The 12,342-nt window shown below is 33.8% G+C and overlaps 2 protein-coding genes across 4 annotated transcripts; one reads left to right on the top strand and one right to left on the bottom strand.

Moving 5' to 3' along the window:
- Positions 1–4,290: 4,290 nt before the first annotated feature.
- LOC115995208 (50S ribosomal protein L33) lies at positions 4,291–8,152 on the bottom strand. Of its 3 annotated transcripts, none has more exons than XM_031119673.1 (2): positions 8,059–8,152; positions 4,291–4,736 (listed from the first exon to the last, which is right to left on the bottom strand). In XM_031119673.1, exon 2 carries the CDS (start codon positions 4,728–4,730, stop codon positions 4,557–4,559), a length of 174 nt encoding a protein of 57 aa, XP_030975533.1. In that variant the 5' UTR covers positions 4,731–4,736; positions 8,059–8,152; the 3' UTR covers positions 4,291–4,556. The 3 variants fall into 3 exon arrangements, with proteins under 3 accessions (XP_030975533.1, XP_030975534.1, XP_030975535.1); XM_031119674.1 differs by having other exon boundaries at positions 4,308–4,741; positions 8,059–8,145; XM_031119675.1 differs by lacking the exon at positions 8,059–8,152 and adding an exon at positions 6,027–6,086 and having other exon boundaries at positions 4,308–4,736.
- A 96-nt stretch (positions 8,153–8,248) lies between these two features.
- Positions 8,249–11,669, top strand: LOC115995207 (NADH dehydrogenase [ubiquinone] 1 alpha subcomplex subunit 8-B). Its single transcript, XM_031119672.1, has 3 exons — positions 8,249–8,333; positions 8,453–8,693; positions 11,314–11,669. Exons 2-3 carry the CDS (start codon positions 8,491–8,493, stop codon positions 11,444–11,446), a joined length of 336 nt encoding a protein of 111 aa, XP_030975532.1. The 5' UTR covers positions 8,249–8,333; positions 8,453–8,490; the 3' UTR covers positions 11,447–11,669.
- The last annotated feature ends 673 nt before the right edge of the window (positions 11,670–12,342 follow it).

The following is a 12,342-nucleotide window of genomic DNA, read 5'->3' as shown; positions in this document are numbered from 1 at the left end:
CAAACCTGAAAAATATATATATATATATATATATATATATATAATAATTTAAAATTTTATATTTATTTACCTTTAAAACAAAATTTGGAACTACCCTGAATTTTTTTTATGCCAATAAAATTAAATTTTGTTCTATAATTTGAGCAACTTAACAATATATTGGGGTCTTTCAAGCAAAAAGGAAAAACTCAAAAAATAAAAAAATTGAACTAAAATCTGGAAAAAAAAAATTATAATAATACTACTACAGGCTAAGCAGTAGCTTAATTCCTTCAACTAAGTATATTGTCCAATATAACACAATTTTCAACCTTTTATTATTTTTTATTATAGTATTATTTTTCCTCATCAGACATATATTACTTACTTTTCATTTTTAATTATTTTTTTCTTTTTTATTCTTAACAACACACGTCTTATGTCTTCTCAATTTTTATCCTTCATACTTTTAAATTTTATCACATATTTATATACACTTTTACATCTACGTTTTGCCTTCCTCCTTATTCGTAACTTTTGTGTCTTCTACCAGTACTAGTGCAGTAGTGCCTCTTCTCAAGTTGAGTCTCAAATTTCTCAATACGATTTTTTTTTAGCTGTACAGGTACCTTTGTTTATTTCTTTTCTTTTCATTTTTTTTCCTTTTGAGGTTTTTTGGTTTACAGAATGCAAATTTGTTTTGGTTTTAAGAACAATTTTTTTTTTTTTTTTAAGCACAAACTTCATGCCTGCCAAATCTTGAATTTCGACCAGTATTTACCAAAACACCCTAAAACACCCGAAATAGATCAGAATGACCCGAAATTTTTTCCTAAGTGGAATAGGATGGGTTACTGTTACAGTTTGTTTACTGGCACAGTATTTTTTGGCCGTTACAGCCGGAACGGAATGGAATTAATAACATTGAATCAAACCTAATTACTTAAAGGCTAAAAAGAAATAAGATTGTGTAATTTATGCTTTCTAAGGAACACCCTGAACAAAATTCCTGAAGTTGTCGTTGTGTAAGGTTTTAGATTAATTTCATCCAATAAAAACTAATGAATACTCAAGTCGTACATGATGATCCCAATGTTCTTTGTCACCATTCTAACAATTAATAAAACCATCACACAAAGTCGTGACTAATTAATACTATACCTTCAATAATTCACAAAGTAGGGCCAAGTTGTTGATAAATATTGCATGTGGGAGTAGTAACCGAAGAGTACGATTGATTAGTTGAATGTAAAGAACTCTTAGAGGGTATTTAATTAGCTGGCCGTGATGTTACATTATACTGTAACATTAAATTATGAAAAGTATGAGATTAAGATGATGTGATATATTTTGTAATTTTAAATTATGGTAATGCTAGAAAAAATAAAATAAATCAAAAATCTTAATGTCACATCATTGTAATATGCATTACATCAAGGACACGTTACAGTGAAACAAACGCTCTCTCAATAAGTTCAGTGAGAAAAAATCAGCATTACGTCTGAGTTTTAGTATGTGAACACAAAAGCTTGAACTAGGATTACTGCTGCGATAGCAACAGATTTTGAGACCTTCAAACACGAACTGCACTATTACATCAATTCAAGCTGGACAACTCAAATTTGTATACAGAATCTGCCAGACTTCTGTTGTTAACTACGACTCTTCCATGCAAATCTCATTAAGTTCAGTGAGAAAAAATCAGCATTGAGTCTGAGTTTTAGTATAATAGTATGTGAACACAAAAGCTTGAACTAGGATTGCTGCTGCGATAGCAACAGATTTTGAGACCTTCAAACACGAACGGCACTATTACATCAATTCAAGCTGGACTCCTCAAATTTGTATACAGAATCTGCCAGACTTCTGTTGTTAACTACGACTCTTCCATGCAAATGATGTTTACATCATCCATTGAAAATTTTTCCAGGAACATGAAGCCTTTTCTAACATTGTATCTGACTCGGATAATCCGAGTTATGCTTTATCTTTTCCAATATAATGAAGAGAGAGTGTGTGTGTGTAAGGAACTAATGTGATTCGACCTTAGCGTCCTAAATCTACAAAGAAAAGTCCTTAATGGTTACATTCTTTGATTATATGCTCTATATGTTTTACAATGAATCCATTGAAAATTTACAATGTTTGCACTGCAATTTAGATTATGATTATTTTGCTTTCATCACTCCAAGTAAGATTAGATACAATAAACCCAGACTAAATTTGTATAACAGAGTTATGCCTTGAATAAGATTAGACCTTGATGTCTTTAATAGATTAATAAAAATTATTTATAATTTTGATTGTCTTATGTGAAATGAGCTTTAAAATGAAGCTCAAAGGTTGATTGTCTTATGTGGTGTGCGAGGGAAGTGGTGCATAGTCAAATTTCAATGTATAGTTGAAGTCTTGGGTTCAATTAAAATGTTTTCCAGGAATCTAGCCAAAGTTATCCTCCTTTTTCTTTTTGTTTTGTCAAAAAGCATTCCTAGAAAAGAACTGGTAACTAGTACTGTAACATTTAACCCTCTTTACATTAACTGTAATCGGATATTAAAAATCTAATTAGTAATTAGCGAAGGATTAAAAATGTTACATGGTTTGGTTGTAATATCCTCGCTGTTAGAAGTCACCAGTGGTCTACTGTTTTGCCTAGAGTTCTTTGCGCAATTTCCAGCGGCCCAAACCAACCTCACCTTCTCCGTTGTAGAAGTGGCATTAACATGGTCACACCCAACAATAGTGAAATTTGTAAAGAGAAAATTGGGCACAAATAGAGTGAGGAAGGTTGTAAAAATGCATAGTAATGAAAGGGTGTCATTGAAATACTAATATCCATTGCAAATCAACTTAATTCCTTATTTCCTGACCGATTTTGAATGGAATTCATATTTGTGCTTAATTCCCTCATTTCTGCAAGGGATTGAACATTGTTGGCTTTTTTTTAAAAAAAATTATTCATTTACGAAACTATTGGTTTTCAGTTCCAAACGAAAGTCAAAGAACAAACTCACTTATTTTGAGTGGATCATTATTGTGGAAGCAAATGTCGAATTAATAGTTTATTTGCTCAATCACACTGTTAGTTAACAATCTTGTGGTGGAACCTCTTCTCACTTGTTACAAGAGCCTCTTGAGGACCTTCCCCAACTTAGCTACTGAACATATCTTTTGGGAAGCCTACTAATGTGAAATGCCTTAGCTAAATTAGGTGCTACAAATCTGCTAAGTGAGCATTTGGATTGTGTTTATCTGCCCCACGTCTACGTTTGGCATTTTAAATTGAGGGACCCATGGCTACAGTGCTCTCCAAGATAAACACCCACGACTTTAGAACAAACGCAGAAATTTTTGGTTGAACACACCATTTCTATAAAACTGGGCATGCTAAAAATTCTAAACTTATGATTTTTTTAAAAATAAAATAAAATAATTAATTTAATTTCCTTTTCTTTTTATTATTTTTTTTTTTTTTTTGGAAGAACTTGTTCTTCGTGTTCTTCATGCTCTTCCCAAAAAATGACTATTCATGTTCTTCCCAGAAAATGACTATTCATGTTCTTGAAACCCAACAAACCCATCAAAACAGTGAAACCAAAACCAAGACAGAAGCTACCAATCTAAGATTAAACCAATCGAACCCATACGAAAAAAAAAAAAAAAAAAAAAAAAAATCAAAACCTATCAACCCATTGTTAGGGTACTCTTCTTCTTCTTTTTTTACACCAAATTTTATTTGAGTACCACCTATTTATTTTCAAACACCACTAATAAGTTATTGGATTTTTTCAAATATTTTTTGCTCTATTATTATATTAATCACAAATGTTTCATATCTCATTATCTAAATTGGGTTATGATTTAAAATATCACAAAAAAACCCAAAAACTCATATTTTATCCAATTCTATTATCATTATTTAGCTAAACCCAAAACCGACCCTTTGAACCCAATAAACACATCCTATTCTATTTAAAGCTCAAGAATACTTATATTTGGCAATATTTGATTCCAACTCTTTACGACAGTCAAAAGTCCATTTAAGATGACTCTTTTTGGATCCAACCCAAACCATAAAGCCACGAAAAACAAACTAGAGATGCCGGGTTAGTTCAGGCCGGGTCAAGTTAGTCGGGTTGGTGGTTGAATATACATAGCCCTAACAAAAATAAATTGTCTAAAGAATGTAATTGTAACACAAGTCCAAAATGCGAGAATTCACAAAGTAACATAGTGCAACCTTGTGAATACAGAAGCAGCCCACCTATGTCAAGTATAAACCACAACGTATTCAGTTAGTTAGCAATTAAATTCATGAAGATTATCACTATTTAAAACCAAGGACTGTCTTTGAAATCACCATCAAAAGATAACACAAATGACATTGAGAGAGGGAGAGAGGGGTTTGAGGGAACATATACTGCAGATTAGCATCAACAACAACAATTGTCATACTTATTTAGCCCACTTTAATTCACGTATTGTCTACCCAAAAATAAGTAAAAATAAAAACAAAAAAGGAAGATTGGTCCAACATAGTATATGAGAATGCATACACCTGCCACACTATGGGCCTCTCACTTCATTTTTGCTTCCTTAAACAGAACGTGACGATTCACTCGAGGGTCAAATTTCCGAAACTCCAGCTTCTCAGTCATCTTAGTTGGCTTCCTCTTAACGTAAAAGAACCCAGTCCCAGCAGTTGAGACAAGACGAATGAAGGTTGCCGCAGCCTTCTTCTTGTTACCCATTCCTAACTACACTAGAGAAAACCAATGAAATAAGTATCAAAAAATACATATTCATAAGAGGTAACAACAACAACGAAAAAGCCTTAGTCCCAAATTTTGGGATTGGCTATGGATCCTCAACAAGATTAGTTAGGGCCAACCACATGTATTCTTTTTCCCCATTCTATTCTATCCGAAGTCATAGCCTCTATTACTTCCTTAATTGACATGTTATGTTTAACTACTAATACTAAAGTAGGTGCAACTCCCATGTATCTATGTAAATATGTAATCATTACATGCAAATTACTATTTCACCACACCTGGTTTTGGGCAAAAATAGTCAAATACCACATTTTGGGGAAATTATTGGCAATCTAGCACTGTTTATGAAATATATAGGAATGTACCGCTTTTTTGGTACTCGAGTTTCACAAACTCGAGTTCCTAGGGGTTTTGCCACCGTGGCATAAGCTGAGCTGGACTGGGGGATTAAAAAATGCCAGATGGTACTCGAGTTTCTGGGACTCGAGTACTGTGTTAGAAGTACCCGAGGCCCCTAAACTCGAGTCTGGCACGGGTTGCATGGTAATAAAAACACAAAAGATTGAACCAGTCCAGTACTTGAGTTTAGCGGACTCAAGTACTGTGCTAGACCGTACAATGATGTCTTTAAAGCCAATCCATCATTTTAAACGGTCCATGCAAGATTGAATACTGTGGACAGAAAACTCGGACTTAAAACAGCTCAGGTAAACAAGCAGGCTTCAGAACATGGCCTGAATTGGTGAATAGCCAGTTGAAACTTGAAACTACTGGAATCAACAAGTGAACAATTTACATATTAATATATACCAAGAAAACCAGAGAGCACAAAATAGACCTTTATGTGGTAAAGGCTTATAATCAAATATTCAAAATCAAGAGGGTCATAACATCACATTCACATTTTCTGTTTTTATTTTCCTCAGCAATGCAAATAATATATGTTGTATAAAATTGGAAAAAGTTATGTGCAACAGATAAGAATCACAGATATCACAAGAGTGAATTGTCTATGGAATGAAATTACAATTTTTTTTTCAACCACACAATAATCACCTATGACCTATCAAATAATCCAGCCACATCTTTCATGGTCAAACTTAAGAAAACATAAAAATCTAAGACTATACTCAAAAACCCACCTAATAAAAACGCACTTTTTAATAGACAACACCATGTATCATATCATATCATACAAGTTACCAACAAAATGTTATGGTAAATCACAATTTATTATTACCCAATCAGGGAAAAATCATAGTGAAAAATTACCCTGGTAAATCATAAATCTTTAAACATTTTGCTCCTGTAGCTTAGGAAAAAACTCCAACATAGAAAAGACAGAAAAAGAATTACACAAACATGGTTACATATGCATATGCCCCCCCCCCCCCAAACAAGATATTAAAATCAAAGCAAGTGACATGCAATATCCAGAGGAAGGAACCAAATGCCACATTGCCTAAATTGTATAACTGAGAAACTTGAAATGATTCTTGAACAGTACTCGAGTCCACTAAACTTGAGTACGGGTCTGGTTCAATCTTTTGTGTTTTTATTACCATGCAACCCGAGCCAAACTCAAGTTTAGGGGCCTCGGGTACTTCTAACACAGTACTCAAATCCCAGAAACTCGAGTACCATCTGGCATTTTTTAATCCCACACAGTCCAACTCAGCCTGTGCCACGGTGGCAAAACCCCTAGAAACTCGAGTTCATTGAACTCAAGTAGCAAACTCGAGTACCAAAAAAGTGGTACATTCTTATATATTTCATAAACAGTGCTAGATTGCCAATAATTTCCCTAAAACATGGTATTTGGCTATTTTTGCCCCTGGCTTTGACATATAAGTTTAACAAAATATTCCTCCTCCCAAAACTTTGTCCACTCTAACAAAAAGCTCAATGGAACACATTGTGCAAACAAAACCATTTTAAACTTCACAAAGTTAACAATTTTTTTAGGTCTGAAATCATTAATAATCAAAAAAAGCTTTGAAACATAGGTTTGATAAGTGATGCAGAAAGAGAGAAAATCTTCCCAAAAAAAACAAAATTAAAGATATGCTCCAAAAGCAAGAAATCCAATAGGAAGTCAAAGATATAGGCATGTGACCAACAAAGCTCTCTTCACCAAAAAGATTCAGTTCACTTCTCTTTTTTCTAAGCATCATCATGTTTGTGTTTTGGATCAGTGGACTGAGAAAACTTAAAGAAATTGAAGGAAATCAGCCGGTGAGGTTTCTGGTACTGCTTGTAAATTTGTAGAGAAGAAAAAAGAAGCAAGAACTATACAGGATACAATAAAAATAGAGATAAGCGCTTAGAGTAGAATTTTTCTTTTTTTTAAATTCTTCTTTGATGAGTATTGGAGGTTTGCTTGAGAATAGTACTCCACAGCAAATCGAAGAACTAGAAAAATCACTTTGAGTGGGTCAGCATTATTAAAACAAACTTCATCTCTTTTTTTCATGAAATCGTAAAATAAATAATAAATAAATAAACCCTTTTACTATTATATAAATCAATGTCATAACCTTCAAATCAGATTTCGCACAGTTCAGCATCCTACAAGAATTTGATTATCCCGCATTGCATTTTTAGGTAGAACTAGGCAGAATATAGGCCATTACCAATTGCCAACCACCTAAATTAGAGATTTTGAAGATGTTAACAGGAGACTTCAAACAATCTGCATCTTTTTTTAGTAATGCCTCTCATTTTGCTAGTAACCCGTAATCTCTAATGCTAGTTACGTAACGCTAACCAAGCCTTAGTCCCCAACTTTGGGGTCTGCTACGGATTCTCAACAATCTAATCAAGATCAGCCACATATATTCTTTTTCGCCATTCTATTCTATCCAAAATTGACACATCCTTTTTATTTTAGGCCCTCATTTTCCTTTTCATTTTTCTTAATAAGCAAAAATCGTGATCACTGCACCATCAAAGCAAAATCTCGATTGACAAACAATGGAACTCAATCTGAATTCAAAATATGAATAGATAATTTCCACTTGACACTCCCAATTCAAGTTGCTGAAGCAGAAGCAGAAGCAAAAGCAGATTTTTACATTACTTAATAAATCAAACAAAACTCAGTTGAAGTTTTAGGAGCTTCCTTTTTCAGCTTTCGGATTCAAAAAGCAATAACTTGATTAACAGTCGAATCGCAAAGTGAAATTCATCAATTTTTTTTTTTTTTTATAGCTTGAGTTTAGGAGCTTCAATCTGCACAAATTTTTTTCAATTTTCATATATATTCAAAAAATTGAAGAGAGAATGAGAAATTTCGTAAACGTACCTTGTAAATCTTCGTGAAATTTTGAAAACCCAGCAAAAACCCTAGTGAGAGAAATTAGGCTGCTAGAGCTAAATACTCCACTCAGCCTCTTTTTTTTTTTTTTTTTTTTTCAAATAAATAAAACAAAAGGAACTAAAAATGGTGAAATGACAAAAATGACCTCAAGAGGTGAGCCTATTACCCAAAGTGCCCCTAAGGTTCATTCATTTTTGTATCATAGTCCAAGGTGTTTGTTTTCTCAAAGTGAAAACCGGATCAGTTTTTGAGTGAAAGAAGTCGGTACCCCTAATTCTTCGCTTTTTTTTTTTTTATTGAAATTATTCTGATTTTATAGTGGTTTATAAGCTCACAAGTTCATTTCTTATTTTTTGTTAAATTTGTGAATTTGGAATAGGGCGAGAGAAATTGGAATTGGAATTGGGGATTTTGGGGATGGCGAGTGTGAGTCCGAGTAGCGCGGCGGATCCGAGCGGGGAGCCGATCCCGACATCGGCGGTGCTGATGGCGGCGTCGAAGCACATAGGGTTGAGATGCGAAGCGGAGAACTTGGATTTCCTCAGGTGCAAGAAGAAGGATCCTAACCCTGAGAAATGCCTCGACAAAGGCCAACAAGTCACTCGCTGCGTTCTTGGCCTGTACGTCTCTCTCTCTCTCTAACTCTCATTGCCTTTTATTCTTCTTATGTCATTTCAATTTGTGCTTTTTTTTTTCTTTGTTTGGGTGCTGAGACTGAGAGAAATGTTGAAGATGATGAAGAAATTAATATGAGTAATTGAAAGAGTGTAGGAATTTTTTTTTTTTTTTTAATTTAAATTTTGGGTTTTTTGAGCTAGACTGTACTTGGAGGATAACAATGTGGGTAAAACTGACTTGATTTTGAAATACTGTTTGTTTCGGCAATAATGTTTTCTAGAAAATGAGTATTTTTTAACAAGTATTTTCTGTAAAACTTGATAGTAACCTTAAATAAGTAGAAAAACAATAAATGTGAGATAGAGATATTTTCAAATACTGGAAAACACGAAAAAACTATTTTTACACAAAGTTTTCCATTGTTTGTATCGAAACAAACAGAACGTCAAGTCGAGGTACGCAATTAACTTGATTTGAGGTGGACTTGACTTGATTTTGAAATTTGAGGGACTTTGATTTTGTGTTAAAATTGAAGAACGGAATAAAGTGAGAAAATGTGCTAGCATTACTGAGTATTAAAAAAACTAAAGTGTCAATGAGCTCTAGCTCAAATGATATCTCCTTTGCTTGTAAAAGCAAGGTCCATGAAACCAAAGACCTTACCATCCACCTTGTGAAGTTTCTTTGAACCTTTTTTTATTCTTTCATCTATCTTTCGTGTCCTTCATTTTTAAAAATATTATATCTATCTATCAATAAAAAAATAATAATAATAATATATATATAGAGGTGGAAACAGGGTTTTCAGTCTCTAAATCTTATTCTAAAGTTTTGTTGTAATTGTTTGTGTTTCCTTTTGAATTAAAGTTCTTTGGTCTATATTGTTAACGACATCCCAATGCAAACCATTCATTATTAAATGAGTGGTTTTGGTTTTCTTATGCCTTCAGCCTTTAATCAAAACAGTGTCTAACACTAATTTTGGCATCAATATAAGCCATTGATAATGTGGTGAGAGATAAACTGCAATTCAATTTGAATGTATACATTCTCTTATGGTTGGAAACAAGAAAAGGCAAGGGAAGGTATCATTATATGATCATGTGACTTCTATTGTTTGTGATTCCTTGTGTTTTGTTGTGTGCAAGTATGCAACCCTTAACTTAGTGTCTCTTTAACTACATCCATGAAGGAAGAATGTTATGTTGGTATGCAGGCTTTATCTTGGGTATAAGTCAAATTTTACAATGTTTCTTCTTGAATAATATGATTAAATGATAAGGCTGTCTCTCTTTTTGGTGTCCTGAGACTAAATATCCTTAGGAATTGCAAAAACATTTTGCACGTAGCTTCCCTTTGCTAAATTTGACTGCAGATAATCCCCTATAGACCCTTCACAAGGTGAATTTTCAATCTATATTGATATTCAGAACTTATTGTTGTTTAACCTCATGTTTCAATTCTATCTTCTTCTTCTTCTTTTTTCTACTCAACATTTAATCTTTGATCTTCAACCTTTTTCCGTGTACTATCAATCATATAATGCATAGCATTGTAGGCAGAGTTCTTTCTTAACATTATACTCTTCTGGAAAACCTCCACACCTATTGGGGAGGATAACATTTTAGGGAGACTCCAATTGAGTAGTTAATGTAATATATAGGGTCACCACTTTACCCAAAACCTTAAAGACTGGTTTTGGGTCCAATTATGTTATATTAACAACTCATTCTTCTCAATAGTATCCAATGTGGGACTTCACTACTCAACTAACCACACTATTCACACATGAATATTCTAACACCACCAAAATAAACTCTAGAATATCTTTGTTTGTTAGTTTTTGGGATGGAGATTTTGTAATGTTGAAATCTTAACAACCAATATTTTGAATGAGAAACCCAGATAACATATTTGCAATAGCTGTGTTATTAGTAATAAAACATCACAATCTAGACTATGATCAAGTAGAACTTGATCATGATGACATGACTTGATTAAGGTCAGCTGCCCTGCTTTTCTGAATAAATAGCTGTGGCTTTACTTTGCAACCACATGCCCATGCTTTTGATTCAGTTAATGCTTGTTGTAGCTCATTGTTGGAAATTCTTGTGGCTTGAAATGAAATTGTACAATGGTCACTACGTTCAAATGAGCCTCCGTTAAGCCTAGTAGGATATTTCAAATGGTCAACCCCTTTGCAATAGTATGTTGAAACTGTAGATGATATTTCTTGAATTAATAATCTTCAAGTTTCTTTTTAAGCTGGACTAGTATGTTTAAATTATTCCCATTCATTAGAACATGACATTGGACAACTCAACTGTTCAAATGAGCCTCCGTTAAGCCTAGTAGGATATGCTTTCAGGTGTAATTTTATTTGCAAGCAACTACTTGTTAGTTTTTTTGGACATTCATTTTCATGTACTCCATATAATTCACACAAATTACATAATTCATTCTTGAGGCCACATTATTTTTTTATGGTTCTGTTATAATTTATGGAACTTCTATGTAGTATTCTATCAAACTATTTGCATGGAACTTTTTAAGATTTTGCATCAAACATGCACAGTGGTATGCTTGTTGCATTTTTAATGATGGGATTGTTGGCCTTTGCAGGCTGAAAGATCTTCACCAGAGGTGCACAAAAGAGATGGATGGTTATGTTGGATGTTTGTACTACTATACAAATGAGTTTGATTTATGTCGCAAAGAGCAGCAAGAATTTGAGAAAGCATGCCCTTTGGAATGAGAAAATAAGCCTAATCCCATGCGCACAATAATATAGGCATATTGCATTGAGCAAGTGCTGTTGTTGCACACAGTTTTAATGGAACTTGTCTGTCGACATGGATATTTGTCACCCATTTTGTATGTTCAGTGTTCAGATTTTTCATTGGAAATGTTTCCAATCTCGACAATGTTGCATCTTTTCAAGCATAATTATCAATGACTACTTCTCAAGAATTCAATCATTGATGACTGCTTTTGGTAACAGCCCCCCTCTTTTGTTTCTGTTATTCAGGGTGAGGCTTGTTTGCCTGTGTAGTTTGTTTTCTCTCTTAATAAAATTTATGGTTCATCAAAAAAAAAAAGGTAAGCATATTTGATTGGTATTGTGCTTGAGAATGGCTTACAAGGACTGGAGCACCAGAACTGCATCAGAATGTAGCCTAATGCCTACTGTTTCACAATATTAAGATCTTATTCTTATGCTTCCATAATATGATCATATTGGAGCATTCTAAGACTGTTCTTTAGCGGTAGAAGCAATGGGAACGTGGCAGGTTACAGGTGATATAGCATGACATCATTGCTACCTCGTAGAGAAATCAACCGTTTGTTGTTTCTACGTCCAATGTTGGAATGTCACTTCAGGTCAAGTAGACAGCTACCTCACATTTCAACAATAGCCAACTCATGCAGCTATAACTCCTGCGAGCCATAAATCTCATCGTGTCTCAATTTGATCTTAAGGACCACCAGGGCAGAGCCATCTCGTCCAACCTTTTGTTCTGTTCTGTTAATTTGGGCCAATTTCAGACTGCATTATAATCTGAGGTGTTATTATGTGTATCAATACATAGAAAATTCCTCTCGCATGAGGGTAGGCACCACATTAATGGGATCTACTCTCGTAATAGAGGT

Source organism: Quercus lobata, chromosome 6 (assembly GCF_001633185.2).
Source record: "Quercus lobata isolate SW786 chromosome 6, ValleyOak3.0 Primary Assembly, whole genome shotgun sequence".
NCBI classification, from domain to species: Eukaryota; Viridiplantae; Streptophyta; class Magnoliopsida; order Fagales; family Fagaceae; genus Quercus; species Quercus lobata.
Note: the sequence above shows the minus strand (reverse complement) of the source record. Positions and strands in the feature narration are given on the sequence as shown.

What these genes read in the sequence shown, in the direction of transcription:
- LOC115995207 (XM_031119672.1), top strand. Translation starts at nt 8,491, where the DNA reads ATGGCGAGTGTGAGTCCGAGTAGCGCGGCGGATCCGAGCGGGGAGCCG. An exon ending in ACTCGCTGCGTTCTTGGCCT is followed by an intron (nt 8,694 to 11,313) that starts GTACGTCTCTCT and finishes TGGCCTTTGCAG; the next exon opens with GCTGAAAGATCTTCACCAGA.
- LOC115995208 (XM_031119673.1), bottom strand. Translation starts at nt 4,730, where the DNA reads ATGGGTAACAAGAAGAAGGCTGCGGCAACCTTCATTCGTCTTGTCTCA.